Source organism: Fundulus heteroclitus, chromosome 4 (genome assembly GCF_011125445.2).
Source record: "Fundulus heteroclitus isolate FHET01 chromosome 4, MU-UCD_Fhet_4.1, whole genome shotgun sequence".
NCBI lineage: Eukaryota > Metazoa > Chordata > Actinopteri > Cyprinodontiformes > Fundulidae > Fundulus > Fundulus heteroclitus.
In genome coordinates this window covers 30,951,105-30,976,069 of record NC_046364.1, presented here as the reverse complement: position 1 = coordinate 30,976,069, position 24,965 = coordinate 30,951,105, and the positions used below count along the sequence as shown (strand labels likewise).

At 41.5% G+C, this 24,965-nt stretch overlaps 1 protein-coding gene across 3 annotated transcripts; it reads right to left on the bottom strand.

The window, feature by feature from the left end:
* Positions 1–995: 995 nt before the first annotated feature.
* ap1g1 (adaptor related protein complex 1 subunit gamma 1) lies at positions 996–24,318 on the bottom strand. Of its 3 annotated transcripts, XR_004930934.1 has the most exons (25): positions 24,199–24,318; positions 17,811–18,014; positions 17,585–17,709; positions 17,201–17,342; positions 16,974–17,070; positions 14,266–14,342; positions 13,879–13,887; positions 11,830–11,925; positions 11,443–11,523; positions 11,248–11,346; positions 11,094–11,149; positions 10,879–10,992; positions 10,657–10,797; positions 10,311–10,365; positions 10,091–10,213; positions 9,885–9,974; positions 9,675–9,799; positions 9,111–9,215; positions 8,540–8,681; positions 8,224–8,350; positions 7,780–7,884; positions 7,489–7,649; positions 5,198–5,296; positions 1,992–5,092; positions 996–1,846 (listed from the first exon to the last, which is right to left on the bottom strand). XR_004930934.1 is itself a non-coding variant. In XM_012882427.3 (24 exons), the coding sequence occupies exons 2-24, from the start codon at positions 18,009–18,011 to the stop codon at positions 4,991–4,993; spliced, it is 2,472 nt and encodes an 823-aa protein (XP_012737881.2). In that variant the 5' UTR covers positions 18,012–18,014; positions 24,199–24,318; the 3' UTR covers positions 996–4,990. The 3 variants fall into 3 exon arrangements, 2 of the variants coding, with proteins under 2 accessions (XP_012737881.2, XP_012737884.2); XM_012882427.3 differs by having other exon boundaries at positions 996–5,092; XM_012882430.3 differs by lacking the exon at positions 13,879–13,887 and having other exon boundaries at positions 996–5,092.
* Between the last annotated feature and the right edge of the window lie 647 nt (positions 24,319–24,965).

Here is a 24,965-nt window from a genome sequence, read left to right as displayed (position 1 = left end):
TATGCATTTAATTACTAGAGATGCCGTAAATGTTTTATTTGTTCCAGGAGAAACAAGTGAAAGCATTAGAGTTTTGAATTGTCTTTTCTAACTTTAATAGAGCAGCATTAAATAAAAGTACACAGATTAAACTGTACTAAATGGGGGAAAGAAAGCAAGTAATTTTAGTTTAGACCCAAAACATTTAAAGGGGTCAATGGTCACATATTGTCCTCAGATCAATAAATACAGACCCATTTCAGATTGTAACTCTGAGGAAAAGTTACTCATCATTTTACTGATCCGTGATCATGGAGATAGCGTAACTTAGGGGAAACTGTGCAGACTAATGGGAACTTCAGAAACAGACTCTGGTGCTTTTCTTAGAGTGCAGATCCTTTGTCTGCCTGAAAAACTAAGCTTGTTCTTTGGACCCGGCTGGCTGAGATGACCCATCCCTGTTTCTCTGCTGGTAGACATGGTCTGCTGGTAGACATCCCTCCCATTACTGATCTCCACTCACGCCTCCTCTGCATGTGTTATTTTGACCAAAATAATCTCCTTCCATTTGGTGCAGACATATGGCCGCCCTTCCTCGGTCTGGTTCTGCTGGAGTTCTTCTCTCCACTGTTGGCGCTCCACCTTGAAACAAGCTTAAAGATTTGGTAGAAGACGGTTGAATTTTTAAATAAACACTGGGGGGTTTCTGCAGTTTGAACATAGCTGGAATCGAACAGCTTTAGACTGGAACCTTTAAACATAAAACACTGACTTAATGTCTGTATAGCACCTTGTGCACAACTGGATAAAAACACAAACAGCTGATCGGTGCAGTTCATGCATTTGCATGGATCAACCAGGAGCAAAAAACTCTTAGTATAAACGTTCCCTAAGTGCATTTATAAATAAATTGACTGAACTATCATGCCGGGGTTATACAAAAAACCCAACTCTTGTTCAGCAGAGCAGACACACGGCACAAATGTCCATACTTCAACTTGATTTTTTATTCCACTTTTTTATTATTCGCTTGATCATCATCTCCAACCCAAAAGACAAGAATACACAGCATAAATTGAAAATAATCCATTTAATAGTTTACAACTTCTCATCTTTAAAGATCATTTCATATTTTCAGTCTGACATTCACACTCCCCTTGAAGCCATGGACCTGGAAACCAGTTGACCAGAAATGGTGAATCTCACGCCTCTCCCCTCCCCAACAACCAAAGGATAAAATAAAACAGGTGCTTGTTTTTTTTTTTGTTTTTTTAGATGTCTTCGGTTTGGGCAGGTCTTCGATGAGGGAAGGAGCTACAGATCATGTTTTCAAAGTAAAGTAAACGCAGTTTCTCCCCTCCTCTCTTTTTAAAAACAGACAGACAAGGACCAGCGTGGTCTTTTGGATGCTCTTCCAAGCCCTTTACAAAATGACTTCATCCCAGCGAAAGAAAAAAAAACACACACACACACACACACACGCAACTACATCCAAAGGATTGGACGATTGGTGGATTTGCATTTTCTTTGCCCTTAAAATGAAGCGCACACACACACACACAAAAAGAAAATAACAGTAACCATGTCATAAGCTCTTCATGAAGGATTTCTAATTGCACGTTCGTGCTGCCCCCGTCACGGGAGCGCGGCAGGTTTGGAAAAACGATTTTACTTTTCTTGCATTTTGCAAAAAAAAAAAAGAAGAGGTTTCACGTGGAGAGTAGAAACGACCCTATTTACAGTTCTTCACATGCAAGCTCAGAAGCTGAGATCGCAGCCAAAAGAACGACGTCCTATGCAGATAAAAGACTAGACAGCGCACCATCACACTCCCCCTAACATCACACACACACACACACACACACACCTGACAGCAGGTGTTTCCTTCCTCATCGGTTTTAGTGTCCAAAGCAACAATGTTGGGCTCACTTCCATTTGGAAAATGTCAACAGCTTCGTAGAAAGAACTGATCGGATGTGATTAACAAGGGTACATAGTTTGATTAGGACCACACACACACACACACACACACACACACACACACACACACACACACATTCAGGAATACGTGTAGGAAACGTCCTTTCTCACCCTGCCAGCCTTTCATTTTGCACAGCTCCCCCTTGTGGTCACTACCTTGCAGCACATGCTTCATCTGGTGTGCCTCAATTAAACAGAAGCAGGTTAAATAAAACTGTAAAAAAAAAAAAAAAAAAAGCTCTAAAAAAGAAAAACCGAACACCGTATCGATTTACTTTACAAAAATGTTGAGCTTTCACATCGATTTTACAGAATCGTTTCTAGGTCTTAAATGACAAGTTGAACCATGCAGGTTAAAAGCAAACCAACTGGCCATAAGGGGACTTCTATAAAAAAGTCCTTTCTTATTTTGATTGTGCGAGGGAGAACACACCTAAACCAAAAAAAAAAAACTAAGTGGGCAAACAAACAGTAGGTTGAAGAGAAGATCAAGAGTGCTCGTAAGGCCAAGTGAACGAGATGCACCTTGGCAGGAGAGCCGCGCTGCAGGAGGCCAATGGCTGCATGAGGTGTTTGAGGGGCGGGGGGGTTTGGGGGGGGAGCAAAAGTCACGTCGCTGCTCCTCAGTAGTACAGTGCATCATTCAGAGGGCATGCACGTTATAGACCCACCATCCAGAGAAGCCCCGCCCACCATTCCCCTGGCGACATCCCGTCGTGACTGCAACGTGACTCTATAGTAAATCAAACGAAGCTCCATTGCACCCCCTTTAAGATTACTTTTGTACATATATGCATACAATTATACTTTCCAACTAATCTTTTATGTGGATTTTATTTAATCTGATCAGCGTTTTTGTTTTACAACTATATACAATGTACAGGCAGCAGATCATAAATCTTTTACAGTGAATGAGTGATGATACAGAGGAGTCTCATTAGACCGATGCCGACTAGCTCTATTTAGATAATGTACATTGTGAGTAATTGGAATTTGTTTAGAAAATGATATCTAAAATAAAGGATGAAAGATAGTATATTAGACAAACAATAGTAAAAGCCCTCAGTATGTACAGGAAAAGAAAAGAAAAAAAAGCCAATATAGGATTCATCAACACACAGAAGGTTCAACCCAAAACATTTCTCCATATACACACATATCATGAGCTCAAAAAATATTTCCAAAGCTAATAGCAGATCTCTGATTTGGTCACAGACGTTAAAAAGATAGTGAGGCGTAGTGAGAGGAGTCGCACATCCTGGCTGAACATGGACGGCGCAGCGAGGCGGTGGGTGGAGTTAAGCGATGAGATTTTAAGCTTTCTTCATGCAGACGCTCCCCTTCGCCTGCCGCTAAACGCTCAACAGAAAAAAAAAACGGCGTGAGGTATTAAGGTTACTGTCCCCGACGGCGGGGGTGTGAGGGGAGCTTTTAAAGATGAAAACCAAACCGTCTCGCTAGCTTTTCCGCTAATAACTCTGTTTCTGCCGATAGACGGGAGCTCTGGGGGGGGAAGCCTGCTTGTCAAAGCCTACATACATTAGCTGCCATTTACTTTGCTTTGATTATATTATCTCATTTTTAAAAAATCTAGAAATCATCTGAAGTATTTTACTATAATTTACAAAATTTGCCTAATCGTGGTCCGGCGTCGCGGGGCGGATTAGTGGTATTTTAGTTCTCGTCAATGAAGCGACGCAGATTTAAATCCATCAGGTCCCGCGGAGAGAGAGAGAGAGAGCGTTGTCATGTTAAACGAACCGAGGGGCTTCAGGGGCTTCTGTTTAAATCTAGCTAAGTCAGAAAGGCACATCACTTTGATATCAGGCATAAATTAAATCAAATGAAACATCCTCTCACAAAAAAAAAAAAAAAAAAAAAAAAAAAAAAAAAAAACAGCGCCGATAACAAGAGCATCCCCGACATAGAAGACATGGAAAGAAGAATTAAGATGGGGGGGGGGGGGGGGGGGTGAAAGGAGAGCATTCAGTGCAAGTTACTACCTTCATGACAAGCTTCATGTACATGTGTGAGCGGGCCGACCGTGTCCCACCCGCTTAAACAAATCACGAACAGAAGCCGTTTTGCAGCCTAGACGGACGACACGGATGCAGGGGAAGGTTTAAAAACGCACATCTCTCTCTAACACAAGTGCAATTTGTTTCTCGGATAAGCTTCAGAGCCTGTAACGTATTCACCGTAATACGTTACAGGCTAACCGTTTTACACAGACCTACAAGCCATCGGTCGCTTTCCCTACAGACGAGGTGTTAAAGGAGGGCGAACGATCTGAAGCCGGCCGCCAAGTCAGAGGAAGTGGTCTAACGCGCTGGAGCCGGAGTCCAGATGTGATTGTGACCCCGGCACACATGCATTTAGCAAATTAATATAATTCAGAATGAATACAACTCTGAAGTTATATTGTTGACAGTGTGGAGAAAAAAAGAAAAAGAAAAAACACGTTTAGGACTGTTTCTAAGTTTTTTCCTGCTGCCGTCGTAGGAATGATGGTTCATGTGGGGAAAACGATGTGAAAGCGGAGCCAATCCTAACGATCAAGTGCCTCAAACTGCATTTAGGATGAAAACTAAGATTATATGGAGCCCAAAGGGGGGGCGACACTTTTTCTCTACTTCAGAGACAGAGTGTGCCACGGTGGATGGCGTACACTAATCCGTCTGGGAGGAAGGGGTGTAGGAGGGGGGGGAGGGAATACATCAGCTTACTAAGCAAAGAGATCAATTAAGAGTGAAAGGGGAAAGTTTGATGATTGATATGCCCCCCCCCCACCCCCCCATTATCCATGTAATGCCAGCAGGGTCTTCGTAACATCTGTTCCTATTCTCCAGTGGTTGATGCTCCGCTGCTTCCCATGCAACTCGAGGGCAGCGGCCTGCAGCGACGTCACAGGGGGATCCGTTGGAAGAAGGGCGGGAGGTGAAAGGGACAGGAAAACAAACAAAAACAATCGTTTTCATAGTTCCCTTGATGGGGGGGGGGGGCGCTTTGCAGAGGCAGCAGGAGAGGGTCATCACTGCCACGACTGGGGGGGGAAGTTATTAACCTCTGCCAGGTCCTGCACAGCGGAGCCTTTGTGGGTGTAGGTTAGTTTGATCCTCATTCGTAGTTGTTGCTGAAATTTCAAGGTTTTGGTTGTAAAAACAAAACGGGACTCTTTGTAAATCATACAATGTGTGTTTCTATCAAGAATAAAGAAGATATTTGGAGAGAAAGTCACCTTCTGTTGGTTGAGGACTCTGATGACCTGTGTTACGGTCCCCTGGTTGAGTGCTGGGACGACGTTGCTGCTGGGGGAAAGGAGCTGCAGCTGGAAAGTCTAACACAAACCAAGATGAAGCCATTAATGCATGATCATGGTCTAAATTGATCAGCTGCTGTTTTTTTATGCTGCATCCAACAGTTCTAGGATTATAGCAAAGACTCAAGGCAAAAGTCCTACATTTCTGACATGGGGGCTGCACATAATTGGTGAATTTGACATTTAATAATCCATTAAATTAAAATCTTTAGCCAAAACACAACTTAACACAAAGCGTCGAGTGACGAATGAGCATCAGACACTAATGAGTCAGCAGAAAACATCCGGACCCTGCCCCCTCCACAGGGCGGTCTGACTGGTGGACTGCGTCTGCGTGTTCATGTGTGTCAGACATACAGGCAATATTGTGCCGTCTATGAAAAACCACCTGCTCTTGTTCTACATGCTTTAGGTTGGATGGTTTATTATGCAAAGACCAGACGTGTAAGCCTGGGGAGAAATAAAGTTGTACAGAGAATTACAAAGTACCAGTGGTACCTGTACTCCGTCCAGTTTTTAGCACATTAGCCTGCAAGAGCCCTATGGACAGCTAATACTCCAGCTAGGACTCATGCACGATTATTTTACACGGAAATGTTACACTTTCCACTTTTCCTTCTTAAAAATAGTTTTAAAGAAAGTGATAGTTTTCCTACTGAAGTTGCACCCATGACTGAAATTAGACCCATTCTGTTCATTTCCACTTCAGTCCTATTAGTGCGGATATTCACTATGTGCTACATATTCATGCTTTTTATTTTTAAACACGAAAATAATACCTTAATTTCATTTAGTTTTGTCATGCTGGGGTTGGCTGCTAAATACCTGTATTTTGCATAATCCAGGTATTATATCAAAAAAATGTATGGCCCACTATATTTTTTTTTTTTTTTTTTTTAATTCTTTATTTTGAGTTTTTCAACAAATTTATACAAATGGGTATTTTTTACATGTACAGAGAAGTACATATATCATTAGTATTTAGACATCTTAACATGTTTCCCATTGTTGAAAGAAAAGAGAGCAAACAGAAACAAAAAAAAAAAAAAAAACACACACACATAAGGGAACAGAAGGGAGTGACCATTGCCATTATCTCACATATTCACATTTTCAGAATGAAATCGGGCCTTTTTAAGTTTGTATAATCAATCCATTTTTCCCAGCATGACATGAACCATCCCTGTCTGTTATTTATAGCTGCTGTCATCTCTTCCATTTTATAAATATCCAACATTATGTCCCACCATGTTGACAGATGTGGTACCTCCTGTGATAACCATTTTTTGGTTATACCCTTCTTACTAGCAACTAACAACATGCTCAAAAGAGATTTATCATTTTTCGTCCAACCTTGTGGTATGTTTCCAAAGAAAATAGTTTTCATATCAAAGGGAATTATACATTTAAATATCTCCTGTAGTGTTTTGTGGATGTCTTTCCAATATTGTTTAACTACCGAGCAGTCCCACATAATGTGAAAATGGTTTGCTTGCAGGTTTCCACATTTTCTCCAGCAAACAGGAGGATTTCCATCATAGTGTGATTTTTGATATGGGGTAATAAAGTATCTTATCAGTGTTTTCCATCCAAACTCTCTCCATCTCTGTGAAGACGTACATTTCCACTGATGCTTCCAGATCAGAGTCCATTCTTCTTCTGTTATGTTTATTCCTGCTTCTTTCTCCCATAGTGCCTTAACAGTCCCAGTTGAGAACGACACATGACTTGTCAAAAATTTGTACAAAAAAGAAATTAATTTCTTGTTTCCATCCCCTGTGTATGCATTTTTAAATAATTTCAGTAAGTATACATTAACATCCGATGTTAAATCAACCTTTGTTTCTATGTAATGTCGTATTTGTAAGTAGCGGTAGAAATCCTGCTTTTCTAAATTATATTTATGTTTCAGTGTCTCAAATGCAATTACTTTACCATCCTTAATTAGATCATTTATAGTTTTTAACCCTTTAGAAGTCCAAATTTTAAATCGTGAATCTAATTGGTTTGGTATAAAATCAGAGTCGTATGCATACCATTTCAATCCTGCGATATCTTGTATGGCCCACTATAAATATCAAATTTGGCTGTTAAAATACAAACTTGAGTAAAACGGCTACAGGAAAACTCATTAATTGATTAATTAAGTCAATTAGTGCGAGCCCTACGCTGACTCAGCTGATTATTGTCAGTTATAAATGGCTGCCTACCTTTGGTACTGCAGCCTGAAAAACAAAGTCGGTCATTTCCGCCTCTGTGGAGTTGGTGGCGTGGATGGTGATGACGGCGATGTTTGGGTTCGGGTTAGCTCGCTCAAACGTGAAGTCTATCTTTAGACCGTTCTTGCTGTATGCCGTCATGGGGGGAATACCTAAACCCAAGATTCAATGAAAAAAAAAATGGCGTTATAATAAATTCCCACAAAAAAAACTACTTATTCCACAGAGATTTCTTTATAAACTACAGCATATTTAAAGCCTGAGGAAGGAGCTCTCTCATACCTGCAGCAGCGATGTCATTGAACAGGGGTTGTGAAGAGAGCCCGTCCAGCAGGAAAGGCGGCTGGGAAGCGGGCACTGAGGGAGCGGGCGCCGGCGCTGGACCACCTGTGAAAGAGACGTCAGGGTTTATGAGGAGAAGGACGAAACAGCAGCAAGGTCAGGTCTGGCTTTCTAGATGTTTAGAAAATATCGCATCATTTGAAATCAGAAAGTGATTTCAACCGCTGCCTGAGTTGATCAGTACAAACACAGCGTCCACTACAGCATTTATTGTAGCACAGACTAAATGAGTTACAGACTACAGAGGAGTGAGACATGGGAAGCAAATCAGAGCTGGAAAAGTTCAGAGATCAAGTTCACACTGATGATAAAACAAAGGTTTATCCTGAGTCGCTGATTGTCCTTTTAACAGATTAAGGCGGCGCTTTAAGGTGAGCGTCGTACCGCTTAGTGAGAGGTCTCCCAGCAGGTCGAGCAGCTCTCCTCCGGCTGAGGCGGGCTTTGTGGGCATCGTGGTCTGGATTACTGGCACCACGTCATTACCGCCCAACAAGTCTAACAAGTCATTAGCCTGCAGAGAAAAGGCAACACGCCAACTTGGTTAAACAGGCGATCACTATATAAACAAGTAATCACACTATAAAGAGCCAAACCAAAACAATTTCAGGGGAAAACTTTGTTCAGAACACCTTAAAGTCAAAGGTTATTAGTGCTGAAGTTGCTTATTACCGATAAATACAGTGTTTAAAATGGTTCTCACTTGGTTGGTAGGTTGGGTAACAGGCGGTGGATGTTTTGACTCCACCGCAGAGGGCTCAGCCTCCCCATTTGTCTGGACGATTTCTGTGGGACCATTAGAAGCTGATTTCTCCATAATGGGCATACGTTCAAGAAGAGCTGGCCTATTAACAAAAAAAAAAAGAAAAAAGAAAAAAGGGAAGAGCAACAGATGAATTTAGATTATTTATGCATTTTTCTCATCGGGCTTTCCTTCAGTATATGATAAACTTCATAATTAGTATGATAAACACATATAAATGTTGCAAGACTATTGTAAAAAGATTCATTCTCAACTAAACTATTTCAAATCTACACTTTTGTAGATTAGATTTTAAGTAGCTAAACATACAATCTTAAACCAAAGCTATAAAGCACAAAGCAAACGAATGAATGAAGGAGCAAATTTGCAACATAATTTAAGAGCTAGTAAGGAAAATCTGCCCGTCTCTAAGATTTGAAACCTGTAACTTAAGATGAATAAAGTCAAATTTGCGGAATCCCTGAATATGGATGTTTTGTAGATGTTTTTGATAAAAGTTAGGAAGTTTCACCTCATGTGGTCATATTTCTTGAAAAGTGCGTTGTACTCCACGGCTCGCTGCTGAAGCTCCACGTCAATGCTGCTCCCATATATTGAAACCACCTTTTTGATTCGGCTAAATTTTTTTTTTAAATAAACAATAATAAAAGAAGAAGGTTACAAATAAGAAAGCAAACACCAGCACAAGATAAATATACCGTAGTCAAATTGAGTTAAAGCACCGCTTAATTAAACACCATCAGTTAACTCCAAAGTGAGAAGAGGAAAAACAGGAGACAAATCTGTCTTAGCAACTTTATCGGCTCAAAACTTTGAGGAATAGTAAATCCCTATTTTTATTTTTTTCATTCTGTAGTGGAAAGCACCAATCTAGAAGTTTTATCTGGAAACTTATGTTAGTTTCTGTGAAAGATTGTGAAACTAACATACACATGCAGTATTCTCGCCATAATCCTGTCTGCTCATTTGTAGTTTGTTTTTTTCATATATAATATTCAATAGTTTTATAAACAGCTGTAGAAAATGGTCATGTAAAGAAATCAAAGGCAGAAAAACCAGGAGGAAACCAACTCACTTTACACTGCTGAAACGAGTAGATAGCTTCATGATAGCAGTGAGGGAATAACCCCGGGTGACGGGCGTGGACAGATTGGACACCAGAAGACCTTCCAACACGTCCAGAACTTCGTCCTCAGTCACCTTCATTCACAAAGTAGAAGAAAACCCCATTGTTCACCTGTTTAGTTTGAGTCTGACGCTTGGGAAGGATTCCTCCCCGTTATACCTGGATGGGCTCCTCTTCCTCACACTGTCCCGACACCAGAAGGTCTCCATACTCTCCTATGCACCACGACGCAACCTGCACCAGAGGTTGCTGGAAGACGGACAGAAATGGCAACAGAATTGGTCGTGGATTCTTAACGTGGTTAGAAATGCATCCGGTCGATGGTTTAAGCTCCGTCACAGATCAAACCCCGGAGCTCCTCTGACCTGGGAAATGTCGTCCAGCAACGCTTTGTAAAGTCTCTGAACCGTATACGCGTGCATCTCCACGCTGTTTGTGATGAGCTGGATCAGGTTGGGAACGGAGTCGTCTCGCACGTAGCTTCCAGCCTAAAACCACAAAGAGATGCGGAGAGAAACTCAAACCAGCCTGTTTGCACTATCATGGGCATTACTTGTGCCAGTGGAGCTTCTGCTGCATACGTACGGTTGTCAGTACTCGCATGATGGTGTCTATGTGCCATCTTTTCGAAGGAGCATACCTGCAAAATAAAATTAAAAAATTTAAAAAAAGCAAGGATTTTACAAACCAAAGTCATCCAACACTGGATAAAGGAAGGAGACAAAATGCCGTCAGAAAACAAGAGCTATCAGCATAGTCTGTCAGACGATGGATCACTCTTTTTCTCATCATACAGCATTGCAGATTTTTAAAAACTGCAATCACAGATGGCGTAAGGTACAGGGACTGCATTCTGTCATGTTTTAAAATGAAAAGCCTGAAACTACATCATCCAGAGATCTTAAAATCATTTTTAAACTTATGGCCATACTTCTCAGCAGCTAGAAACACTCCAGACGCGCAGTCGGCCTTGAACTCGGGGTCGCAGGAGTCCAGGAAGTAGAGCAGCTCCTTCATCATGCCTCTGATGTTGTTGCCGTTCACGAGGGCGAAACTCAGCTCCATGGCGCGTCTGCGCGGAAACAAAAGTGTCACGTTAGAAAAAGAGGACGCGGGGGAGACGAGAGAAACCGAAGTCCAAGTAGTGAATGACCTCTTAATGGAGACGTCCAGGTCCTTTAAACAATCCACGATGGTGCTCCGATGCCGCTGCACTGCATTGTGGTCCGTCTGTACGGTCTTTAGTAGAGACGTCAACGCCACATATCTGGAACAAAGAGGTTTTAATTAACGAGAATAACTGAGATTCAACATCATCTTTACTTAATCAACTACTGACTGATCAGGTGTGGTTAGTGAACTAATTACCTTATATTTTTGTCATTGTTAAGTAGGAAGCGACCAAGTATATTAATGGCCAAAACCTGCAAGAAAAAAAAAAAAAAAAAGCATTTAAGAAGAAAAGCAGGAAAAAAAAATGTTGATTTTTGAGGATTGCCTTTTAAAAGCAACAACAGCTCACCCTCAGTCCACTTTCAGACTTGATGTCCATTATGGTCAGTACAGTCTCATACAGGATTGCATTACCTACATTTTTACTCGTCTCTGTGTTTGTTGCAACCTGTAAAACAATCAGTGGTGAGCCATACTTTAGACACGGCGTTAACAAAGAAAACAAAGAAAAAAAACAACCTGTTTTAATACTTTTTATTCTAACCTGTGCAAGAATGTCGTTCATTGCTTCACTGGAGTCGTCGTCATTTTTGCCTAAAATTCTCAGTAGTCTCAATATCCGCACCTAAGGAATAAATTACACCCATTAATAGCCGTAATCCAGTTCACAGAGCTTCATAAGGAGGATAAACTATACAGGCAACATATTTATTTTTATTCATGTTTTATAACTGTATGCTATAACTGCTCTGGATCTTAAACTCCTAATTAAAAAAGTGATAAAAATGTTAAAATATAGAATTTTCTGTCATTATAAATCAAACACAGCTGAGCCAAGAACTAATCTCTAATTACAGCTATTGAAACAAACATAACTAAAAATTCAAATCCACATTTGTGGTTGGATGCGGTTTTAATAATGAGTATTCACCTGCAGGAAGGGGTCACTTATGCCTGAAACGTCGTGCTCAGGAGAGTATCCGGACATTATTAGGTTCTTCAGGATTCTCACCAACTGTGGAACCAGCTATAAACAAAATGCCAAAAGGGAAAAAAAAAAATAAAAGATGTCACAACATTACGCGCGGATCCAAAATGAATACCTGAACAGTGTGCATGAACTAACTTATTAATAATAAAAGTGACAGCAATTCAAATGTGGGGAGAGAAAAGGTGTTGGAATTTAACTATGGTGGAGCAACTAAATTAAATCATTTGGGTAAAAAAAAAATAAATCTGTGTTGTAATGGTGTAAATTAAAGGGGGTGGGGGGGGGGGGGCAATTCAACATTTGTACCCACCTGGAAAAACAAACATTTTAAAACTAACTCTCTACACTCAAAGTCCTCTTAAAGGACGTGTAGCGTTGAGACTCCAATACTGAATACATCTAGCAGCAGGGTGTCACACTGACTTATTTTAGGTTGATCAGGGGTCAAATAATAAAACAGACAACTTGTCCGTAAAGCATTAACAACCACAACCAAGAGAGTAATAGAAATTTCCATAGTATACCATGAATTAAATTATAAGTGAGATTAGCACTTTATATTTTTTATATAAATTATGAATCTAAATAATCACAGATAGAAATAAGCTAATAATATTTAATAAACAAATATCAGGCCGGACGATAATTCAATAAGAATATATATCGATCGATTGACATGTGGCGCAATAGGGAGAAAAGGCGTCAAAAGTTAAAAAGTTCAATGGAAGAACGGTTTTCCTTCCTTTTTCATTCTAGCCAATCATATAGGTTAACACTACAGCCGCTACATCCTCCCAACCAATCACAAACGCAGACCCAGGAAACGCTCCGTCACCAATGCCCCGCCCCCTTAAAAGAGTTCAGAGTTCTTTTTTTCTTTTTAAAAAACTTGCTGCTTTGGTAAAAAGTTGGTTGAACAAAGTGTTGAGTTGTGAATTTAGTTTATTTTATCATTACAAACAAAATGACCAGAGGTGCACGTAAATATATGCTTAGAATTTTTTGATAATTATGGATATCAATCGATTTGATTTTCATTTTATTGATATGCTTTTATTTCTATATCGTCCAGCCCAAAATAAATGCATGGATACGAAATGGAAGCAGGTTGGAATTAAAATGGTCAGAAATGGATACAGATTGGAAAAGAAGAAAAATGCCAAATTTAAGTGTTGAAAGTATCAAAATATTTGGGTAAAGGGGTTTTACACCTAATATATGTATGTGCAAAGAAGTACTTATTAAAGCACTGGAAAATAAATAAAAAGTCATTTTCCGTGTTAGTGATTTCCAAAACACCCGAAAAGTTGGCCTGAAAGGAAACATTTAGTTGGGCAGTTTGGCACTCTATTCAGAAAGTAAATTAGATAAATGCTTCTCGAGTCATTTTTAGGATCTGTGTAGTCAAAATAATCCTAAAACCAAACAGAATGAAGTACATAAGCCTTTTAGTTTAACATGTGTAGGTAACTGTGCCTAGTATGATCAAAGCAGACTTATAGCATATACATAAAAATGTTGAATGTTGCTAAAAACACACAAGGACACTTTACAAGATGGCCGTTTATGACACTACATCCTAACATGACGTCCCGTTGCTATGTCTGCGGACCAATATAGGCCTAAAAAATAAAATAAAAAGTTTTTATGCTTAATTTAAAAAACAGAAAATCTGGTTTCTAGTGCCCCCTGTGGCTATCAAACGAAATCCACCAACCGTGCTAATTGTAAGCGAGCTGCACATTAAAAACAATAGTGGGAAATGTCTCTGACGAATGGATCAAAAAACTGTTTTGTTGAGGATTTAAAAAAAAAAAAAAAAAAACACCGACATATTAATGATCACTGTACAATATAAAGAAATCAAACTTCTAACTTAAAACACAACATGACATTACCGAACACAACTCTGATTACGTGTGAGGTGACCGTGAGCAGTGAGAACTATTGACAGCATGCACCAGCTATGAGATCAGAATGTACTCTTACCTTCTCATTCTAACACAATGCAGGAATTGTAACAAAGACAAATGACAGAAAAAATATGAAGTAGATGTTAGGGAGGGGAACCTGGAAAAAAATCATTCACTTTCAGAGAGCTTAAGATAATGTTCAGAACAATGAGCATGAGACGTGGCGCTTCTGGCCCAGAAACAGCAGCAGTTTAGAAACAACACGGAGGAGGGGGGGAAAGAAAAGACAGTGGGAGGAGATTAAAGATAGAGGCTAGGAGTTTTATAAATCTGGTTTAACATATCTGCCGAGCTTAAGTCATAAAAATAAAATGTGCAACTGAAGGAGAATGAAATGTGACATGAGTTTCAGACAAATGTGCAAGTAATTTGCTTTATTTCCTTTGTTGGAGACGGTCTGTACCTTTCTGAAGTGGGACAGCATATCGGGACTTCTTTCACACATCTCTGTGAGGAGGACAACAGATGTGTGCAGAACACCTGGGAGGACAGAGAGGAAAGGTGATTTTATGGAGAGTTTGACAGCAGTCACTTTAACCGCCAAGTTGCTCGTCAATAATTGGGATTTTGAAACTGCAGCCATTATCGTCAAGAGGTGCAATGAATCCTGACTGCAGGCTGCTGTGACCAGTTTTATAATCCTAACTAGATTTATTGGCTGCACCCGGGAAAGTCTGTCATTTTATTCTATAACATTATATTTCTGTATTTCCCAAGGTTAATCAGTGCATCTCTGAATTGACGAAGCAAAAGAACTCCCTCACAGTCTTGGCCACGGCCAAATATTCATTACATGCATGAAAAAAAACAATATAAAGGAGCTGTTAATTCTTTGTAAAGACATGCAGGTGGGCCAGCTAGTGTTCCGATACCAGTATCAGACGGGGCACAGATCCAGCACTAGAATGGTGGTATCGGTATCGGCCAATACTGCACAGCCAGGTATCGGGTATCGGTATAAAAAAATGGCATCGGCGCAGCACTAATATTAACATAAATAAACAGCTGCATGTCAATAAATTAATATCATTGAAAAGTTAATTATTTGATTGATTCAGAGCTCATGTGCTGGTGTCGGTCCACTGTGTTTTTACCAAGTCTGAAGTCAGCGCAGCGCTGGGACATTTTAGAGCACGTCTTGCTATTCTCTGCTGACAAGCTTTAGGGAAATTCTGATTTGCCTTTCCAGCAGGACTTGGTACCGGTCCACACTGCCAAAGGTACACGTGTCAATGACCAGGGTATCACTGCGCTTCTGTGGCCAGCGAGCCCCACAAAGAATCAGACAAACACTGCAGACGAGCTGAAAGCCACTATTAATGCAGATCGGGCTTCCTGGACCCATCAGAACCTCAGGCTACACGTATTTTGTACCGTACGAGGACGCGCTTTTCAGTGGGCCACAGTTTCTGTGTAAAGACTCACTTGTTGGTATTATGCAATATTCAACTTTTCTGAGAAACGGAGTTTATTTCTCATTAGCTGGAAGGCATCATCAAAATGATCAACCAAATGAGTTATAACTCTGCAAGTAACAAATCCTTACGAGAGTTTCACTTTATGACTGAATTACTAAATTAAATTCCACATTTTAAATTTAATCAGTGATATTCTAACGTAATGGGACGCTTCACAGCGGCGAACAGAAGAATTAATCCAATAAATCAGTTTTAAGATCATCACTCTTATCCTCTCATCCTCAGGCGCTACATTAAGAAAACTGATTTAAGGGACAGTCGCTAGCCGACAACGTTGAACGTGTTGAAGCTTCAACAATTAACCCAGTTTCAAAAGTCATTTTTATGAGTTTTAAACACAGTTGGTGATTTAGCGCGTGGCTTGATCTCTATGATGCTACAGCTCAGGGGTCAAATATCACTGCTGCATGAGTTGATTACATCACATCAGCTGGAGGCCGGTTTGAGATGAGGAGGCAGCTGCACCAGAACAGCTAAAAAGAAAGTAGAAAAAACAAGTAAAACAAGATTTTAGGGCCGAAGCGCTTCTAGGAACGATTAGAGAAACTCGGTTTGTGAAATTCCTCGAGGCTTTGCTAGGTCCTGTTTAACTATTGGGCAAGCCTGTAAGCAAACTGGTAGAGATCCAGATGAGGACCCACATGCAGCCGTAGACCGTTCACCATTTTCATCACAGTAGATGTTGAAACGATGGGTCTAAAGTTGTAACGCCTTTAGAAACTGTGGTAATGATTGCTCTTTTCCACTCAGATGGGACTGTGTGTCACTTCTGATACGTCGGCCTCCATCCAGGAGTAAAGCAGGAGGGTTAAGCTGTTGACAGCTTGATGTTGGAAGTTTTTTAGCTGCAGACGCATTATTTTCTACAAATGTTCCAGTTTACACTAAAAGCACCCTATTTTACTGCATAACAAGCAATGCAATGCTCACTTTCTTAAAAAGGCATTGAATAATTTATTTCCTTGCATTACCTCTTTCATATAGTCATTTTACCAATAAAACAAGAAATAAATCTGCAGAATGTACCCATTTTTTTAATAAGTTAATTACTTGATTACTAAAATATTAGTTAGCTGCGGCCCTACAAGGGTTGACATCAACTCACGCTGAGGAACATTTAAAAATACTACAGCGCGAGCCCAAATTAGCTGAACACAACAGCGATGATTCAGCATCTTAGCAGAAAGCAAGCAGCCTTTGCATCCACAAGGGACGGGTTTGCATAAATGTCAAGCGAGAGCTACAAGACGCCTATTCTTAAACGATCATTCAATGCAGCTGTACTGGGTTCAATTCCCCATCCTGGACCGTTTACTGCACGTCTTCCCCCTCTCTGTCAAGTTACTGATGCAACAAAACCTTTACAAAGGAAACTGTGGCCATTTAAAATAGCTGGAGTAAATGACTGCAGCAACCAAATTAACCACTTTCCTATTTTATGGTCAAGCCATCTTCCAGTTCCAAAACAATTGTCCAACAGAGAACATTTATAAGTCAGCAGCTTTAATAAAAAAAAGATTAAATAACATCAGATGTTCTCAACAAGGCACCGGGATGGTTGGACATTGGATTCAGCGTTTCTGTGGGACCCAGTTAGCCTTCATCTGGCCGCTGACAAACAGTTTCCACTTACCGTGGTTCTTCTCACTCAGCAGGTTTTTTGTGGCTGGAAGGAACATTTCCATGAGCTCTGGGACCTTCCTGATGACATGGACTGCACACAACGCTGCCTGATGACAAATATTCAAATGGGAGACGGTTTTAACAACATTTCTAGTCCCGGATCGCATTTAAGTTTTAACTGCAACGCCGTCAGTGCCAGCACAACATTTAATAAATACAAAACAAAACCAAGCTCACCTTTTTCCTCAAGTATGAGTTGGATGTTTTAAGCAGCTTCTCTACCTCCCCCGCCAGGTCGCGACACATTTCTGAGGACCCCATGCAGCCTAAAGTGCACAAAGCCAGGCCTTGGACGTACTGTGTGCTGTGATTCAAGTCACTGGTGTGGAGGAAACGAAGCACATCAGCCATGGAAACAGAAAGCAGAGAACTGTCGTGGTGCAGAGCGCCACATTTTAAAGACTTTCATTTAGTCAGGAAGAAGCAAAAAAGCCAATTATAATAGAGAGCAACTTCTAATAGGGTTTCAGTTGTAATCCACCCCAGATTTCTGCTTGTATCTAAATCACCAAACTCCACGTGGGACATTCTGCAGCTGTATATAGTTTCAGTTTGACTCACTTTTTAATGCAATTTGTCATTAGTAAATGAACGTCCTGTCTCTCGTCCAGAAGCAGCATGGCTCCCAAATAACCTATCCGTTTGTCGGTGAACTTCTGGGATGCAATCAGCTTCAGACACTCCAGCTGGAAACAAGACGGCGGGTCAAAACACACAGAGGTTATCGTCGCTGTAAACGTCTTCGCTGGAAAACAAACGAGATCCTCTCAGCCGCCCTCACACGTACCTGCCCAAAGTGGGCCGGGTAGCCCAACATGTGCATATAAAGTAACTTCGCCACGTTTCTGCAGCGGTATGTATTGTCTTCCTCTCTGAAAGACGAGCGGATAGCAGCACACTCCTTCTGGATCATCTCTCGCTCCTCTGCCTGGGTCCGTGCCGTCCGGATGGTCCGGATCAGCTCCCGCAGTCTGATCGGAGCTGGCATTCTCTGGAAGACACACCGAAGATCGAATCAGTCCCAACACCCAGAAATCACCTAACATATTGGACATTTTAAGAGTGGAGTTATATAAACAAAGATTACGCAAAACAACGACCAAACGAATGTTAAATGCTCAAAAACTGGAATTATTTACTTTCATTTTTGGAACAAACGACATTTCTTCCAAATAATCATCTTCGCCTTAAGTTTTGTGTTTGGTTCTGTTTTTCCTGCATAAATAAAACCAGTTATTAGGCTGTTAAAGGCTTGATTTTAGGAACCATGAACGTTTCGTCCAAAACTGTCCTGCTTAGCGGAAGAAGAGCAGAAACAAACGAGAACATCCGAGTGAAACTTAATTCCCTCCACGGAGAAGCTTCTAGGAGTAAACGGGGAAGAGACGCTTGAATTATTTATGGAGGACAACATCCTTTGTTATGAGGAGAGATTTTGGACAAAATATCAAACATTTCAATTAACAAAAAGTAAAATCCAAAAGCAACAAAAAGCCAATAAAGGGAATAACTGTATAACCAGTTTGTTCCAATATTCAATTTTACATTTTTGTATTAGAAACATAAGAATTATGTTCTTATGTTTGCTCAGATCTTTTAAAACAGCAAAGGCAGGACAAAGAATAAATGCACTTCATACGAAGTATCTGCGAGTGTTGACGCATCACTAGCTGTGGAAACCCTCTTCAAAATGTCAACAAAGCCCAACGAGACGACTGCAGGGAAGATTTCACCTCCTGGTAAGAGTAAAATCAAAGACGGGGGTGAAGCTGTGATTCATGGGCAGGCAGCACCTGTGGACTCACTATGGCGGCTCTAACTACACGTTTACAGAGGGCCGGAATATTGTTTGACGGGAACTCTTTACCGCCTCCTTCACGCTCCAACAGGTCAGATAATGAAATCGGTCAAGTTGATGCAGAAGAAGCAGAAATTGGGAGGGAGGGGGGGGGGGGGGGGGATGGAAAAAGATACGATGAACCATGCAGAACGAAATATTTTAAGGTAGAAAATAAAAATGGGAGGAACAAATCCATCTAAAATTACCACAAAGTAGGTCCAGAGTGTCCGGTATCCACAGATAATTTTACAACCCCCCCCCTTTTGTCGTTTCAAACTTTTCAGTGACAAACTAAAAGCCTCGTTAATGCAGCCCCCGAACTTAGACAAATGTAAATTTTATCCCCCTTTGTCATGGAGGCTTTTTATCAGGAAGAATACACCAACATAACGGAGGGGCAACGCTGCCTTTAGCGCACATGCATTTTACCTTTGGGAATATAATGACAGGATGTTTGGTAAAAAGGAACCACCCCCTGACAAACAACACGAGACCTGTAGAAAACCAGCAGATGCACTTGTTTACGGCTGGTTTAAGTCATTTTATTAAACACGGCCCAGCAGTGGTTAGGACTTTACAAAGAGCTGAAATACGCCATGTGATGAGCCAATCACGCCTCCTACAACCAAACGCCAGATTAATACGTTTACAGTATATTTATGATCAGTTCCTGATTTGAGGGTCTGTCCTTTGAGCCTAATTATGCTCCTAATTTACAATCCAAGACGCTGATTTGGTGTTTTTGCTTTAACAGCACATATGGGTGACATTTGGGATTTGCACTTTTATTACAATATTCAGCGCTATTCATAAAATGATACAATTTGCAATAAAAAAATTGAAAACTGATCCAAAACGTTTCTTTGCTTTCGTCAAGTCTGCCGTCACTGAATACAATCAGAGCCCTACAAACAACTACGGCTCTGGACAAAGCTTGCCTATCATCACACAGAATGCTTCAGCTACTTTAAGTAGTTTAGCTGTTCTGCTAAACAGCATAATAATTTCACTTTTAATGCTTAGATTTACTGATGCATTCATGGAATGAGCGGTGGGAAAAAGTTGACACCCTGTGGACCAAAGTGTGACGTCCGACATGGAAAAATGGCCGGGCCTGCGTTATATATCCTGATCACGTCGATGCTTTTATTCTCCTGAAGCTTTGAGACGACCGAGTCCTAAAGATTTGGAAAACTTAATAAAAACAGCAGCCAAAGGAGGGAAAATGCTTAACAAGTGCTGATTTGATCACAGAAACCTCTTTGTTATGCTATCGACTGACGGAGAAATAGAAAGCAAACGTATGGAGGGGAACGGGGAGGTCTTTTGTTGAATAAGGTGGTGGGTTGCTGCTATTCTAAGAATTCACTTTGATCAAACAGGAACAGAGAGGGTGGGCAGGCAAGGCCACGCTTTAATAAAGCCGGGGACCTACAGTCTGCTCCGGCAACATTTAAATTACTTCTGCTGAAAGGACCCAGTGTTGGGGCGCCGTGAATCGTGGTTGCTCCTCTCTTGCTGTGCTTATAATCAACACAAAAAAGGTAAATCCAGCCACCGCTGGGAGCTGATTAAATTACAGTACCGTGGATTTGTAAGGCAACAATATCATTTGCAACAACCAGCATCTATTTTTTTTTTTTTTAACTCGTTGCCATTTTCTCTAATTGCCATGTCTAGAAACTGAAACAGGGGGTTTAGTTCATGAGAGAAAAAACAAAGATATGAAAGACAAAAGACTTTTCTTATTCCTAAAACGGTCATCTAGGGGGGAATAAACATTATGAAGCTTAGCGGACGCATTTCTTGCGCTAAAGGAAACTAAAATGCCAACCAGGAAGCTGGGAGCCGGTAGGTATACCTCACATGGGCACTTTCAGACGCGGACCTCAGCCTTAAAAACAACCCAAACCAACATTTCAGCTCATCAGGTCAAAGAATCACCAACACGGTTATTATCAGGAACAAACCAAAGGCTCAAAAGCAAAAATCACCATAGTTATAGTTATAGTCGCTGAAATGTTCCAAACAAAAGCCTCTTCCCGTTAGGACCGTAGAGACAATCTGGATGAGCGTTTGACGACCTGCAACAAACAAAACAACTCTCTACTCCCTTCTACGACAGACGAGTTGACCCACCGACCCACGGCAAACATAAAAGGGGATCAAGCTGCACTCAGATGGTTTTTACATGAAATCACCAAATGCAGAGACATGTCGAGGATTAGCTTCGGCAGATGGTTAAACTTGGTCCTTTTTTTTTGTTTTGTTTTTCTTGGGAAAAGGGGGAATCGGGACCAGAGCCTTGCCATCAGCTCTACGTTTGCAATGTAAACAAATCAATAGATAAAACATGAATAATAATAGCACTGTCGACACCTTTGGTTCGCCAGCGCTGTAAAAAGCATTCGGCGTTTAAGCGCCACACAGATAAATACGGCATATCTGTGTCATTTGTGTCCAGCGGAAAGGTAATTTAGTCCTCCTATAATTGTTAGCAAAACTCATAATCACATTGTGTTAACTAAGATCAAAGCCGTGTTATATCAAGCATGATAAGTTGCACGCTAACACAATTATATTGGCACTGGCAAAAAGCTAGATCCAGCTGCTATGTGAGTAAGAGCCAACCTCTCCTCCGCAGTGAGCCTGCCTCTGGATTTTGCATGTTGCCATAGGCTCTGGTGGCTTTTTCTTTAGGGGATTGAGGAGTGTTGTCTACCTGAAATGCAATTAGGCTGCCACGCATTGTTTTAAAGGCAACATAACCAACGACAGCCTGGGTGAAATCATACCGTCTAAAGCACAGGTGTCAAACTCAAGGCCCGCGGGCCGAATCCGGCCCGTCAAGGTAAATTATCCGGCCCTCAAGAGCCAAAAAAAAAGGCACTTCATGTCAAAGTCGAGGCATATATCCTTTTAAAATGCATAAAGTGGCTAAAACTGTGCCTCCCGTAAGTGTAACTCACCCCAATATCAACTTTTTTTGCAGATAAACTGTATAAACTGGGCCTAAGGGTGCTACTTTTATGTTACTGTGCATTTTTTATATTTCTATGTGAACTGGAATGAAATTATGAAATGAAAAGTATCGTCTATACACGTGCAACCGGCCCTTTTAGTGACTTCATGATGCCAAAGTGGCCCCATATAGAAATGAGTTTAACACTCCTGGTCTAAAGTTCTACAGTAATGTGGTGCATCAGGGTAAATAAAGCAGTTGGGAGCCTTTTCATTAGAGCGTCACAGGTAGAATCATGATCATTTTCATAGGGGCCGAACACTGGCCAGACAAAGTGGACAGCAAGCAAAGTAGACCAGCCAAACGCTACTTTTAGGATCCAACAAAAAGGTCAAAGCACGCCGATCCGATTCCTTCAAAAGACACAGGCTCAGACTGCAGCTTCCCACTTCGGACCGCCGGAAAAAGTGACATCGAGAATTCACGTATACACCGGAAAACCCGACCTCATAAACACAACCCAATGCTGCCCTAAGATCGCCGTTTCATCCCCCCTCCCTGGTGCTTTTGTGCTCCTACAATTGGCCAAGTATGCTGTGGAGGGAAAAAAATTAAGCTATTTTTCCAAATGATGCATTTTACTTTTCCACCTTCTCTCATTTCCTGTCTGACTCGCGACTCTCCTGTAAAACTGATGCGTGGGTCCGACCGACATGGACAGTCGGGGGACGCAGTCATGCACGGCCCACCCGCTCGCTCACTTCCAGCGTGCTCCAATCGCCACGGACGTCGCGCGACCCGATTTCCTGTCGGATCGGCCGCTGAATCGGATCGTGAGGTTTTTCTGGCCTCGTTTGGTGCCAACAGTCAACTGGCCACAGCGAGGACTTCTTTATTTTGGCTCCATACGTCTGTCCTCACCACAACACACAATCGCCTCATCGATATTTTCCACGAGATTATTTATTGGAGGCGAAGTTTTACTCCAATCTGCATACAACCATCCAATACACGCATGATTTCAACGTAATTTTTTTAATTATAAGTAGTTAGTAGAAAATAACTGCGTTATGCTTTTGATTTAACTGCACCTATTGTTTCTTTTTTTCTTCCTGAAAGCAACAAAACCATTGTGTGTAGCTGCCAGGCACAACGTCCCCTCGTTAAAATGGGCAGTTCCTCCATCTTTTTTTTTTTTTCTCTTTCTTTTTTAACCAAATAAACCGGAACCCAAAATGAGGCACAGAAAAAAAAATAAAAAGTACAGTAAAGGCATTACATTTTGCAGACCCTGGCATAAAGACGCCAGATTAAATGACCGCTGTAGGACAGGTTGGCGCGCGCGAGCTGAGTCCGTGAGGAGAGCGCGTGAACGCCGAGGCGCTCGTGAGGAGCCCCTCTGCACCTGCCGAGCGTCGCCACGGCAGCTCACTTCCTCCTTACAGCTGACTTCCTCAACAACAACACCACCCTCGTCCTCCTGTGGCTTGACGGGACCACTCTGCGGGTTGGCCGAGGAGCGAACACGGCGGTAGTCGACTAAATCGATAGTCCGACAACGCCTGGAAACTCTCCCTTGAAACTTTAGCCCGTCCAGCTCCACGTCGTCAGCTCTCTGGGGCAAGCCACCGATGGCTTCCTGGATCCCCCCCCCCTCACCCCCGTAAATAAAATAAAAAAATAAAAAGCATCGTTAACTTATGGGGGTGGAATTATGTTTTACACGTCCCCAGACGCACAGAGCAACGTGTTAAGTTACAGAGGCTAACGCACACCTGTGAGGACCGAGCTATCGGCGAGCTAATCCTGGTATGCGAGGGGGACCTGGAAGGGCAGGACGCCGGCGTGACATCCCAGCGCCTCGCCGTGTCTGGGAAAAGTAAACTTAAACGGATGCTCGCACCGACGGGGTAACGTCAGACGAGTGGAAAACGGGACTGGGGGGGGGGGTCCATTAGCCTGCCTCCAATTACCGATTGGTCTGAACATGGTGCAGTTCGGGCCTTCTTAGCGTTAGCTAGCCACCTGACATTCGTTTGTTTCTCCGTCAAATAAACCGTTGACCGTTAAACGTTCGAAAAAAATGGCCGACGGCTATGCCTGCCTGTCGGGTAAACGGTTACTGGAAACCGCCGTTTTAAGTTGTTACGACTTTTAGGAGTCGGGAGTGACAGCAAAAGCGCTGCACGGTCCTAGCCCAGCAACTTAGCTGCTGACAGGCACAACCCCGGCGCACTGAGGGCTGCGACTTCCTATGCAACGCCTCACTGACAGTTGACATCGCGGGTACAATCAAAAGCGGTCGCGTTAAAGTACAAGCGGGAGACACTTCCGCGTATCCGTGACAATATGGTGTTTCCGAAATCTACTTACGAGCCGTAATGATGCCAGAAAAGAACTGGAATCGTCTCTATTAGCAATGGAGGGAGGAACACACTAGACATGCAAAATGGTGGCTACTCTAGCCTCAGCACATCTACTGCAGGCGGAGGGTTACGCTCACAGAGGCTGGCGAAAGAAGGTGTAGGGCAGGTAGTTGAAGCATATAATCGTTTCCTTTGATTTTTGCCGTCCAGAATTGAATTGATGGAAGCTAAATATCTAACCCACTTTTAAGAATCTGTATGAAATGCGAAGGGTTAAAATATATAGAATTCCTTAAAAGTTTAAAATTACAGTTTTAAGATGTTAATTGTAGATGTTGAAAAACTTATGTTTTTATTCTAATCAAAAATAAAATTTCAGATATCCATAATTTGTTTTCTGACAGTCAACATTTAAGGAATATCATTATTTTTATGACAACTGAAAAGAACCGACTAACTATACTACACAGACAGACATATATGTGTTTATAAGAATGAGACAAGAAGAGAGTTTTACTTTTTTGAAAACTAAGTGTTCTTTTTTCACAAATAGCGTACTGCAGATTAAACAATCGCAACCTGTAATTTATAAAGACTACATTCATTACAGAATTGTTCTGCCCATGTCTGACTAGTCCAAATTTGCCTTTTATACTCGATCTCAATCCAAGATTGACTTGATACCAACGAAAACAATGATAAAGCAACTGACAGGTTAGACGTGTCCATTACCAAACAATAAAATACACGTGAAGGTGGCTCTTTGAAGTTTTT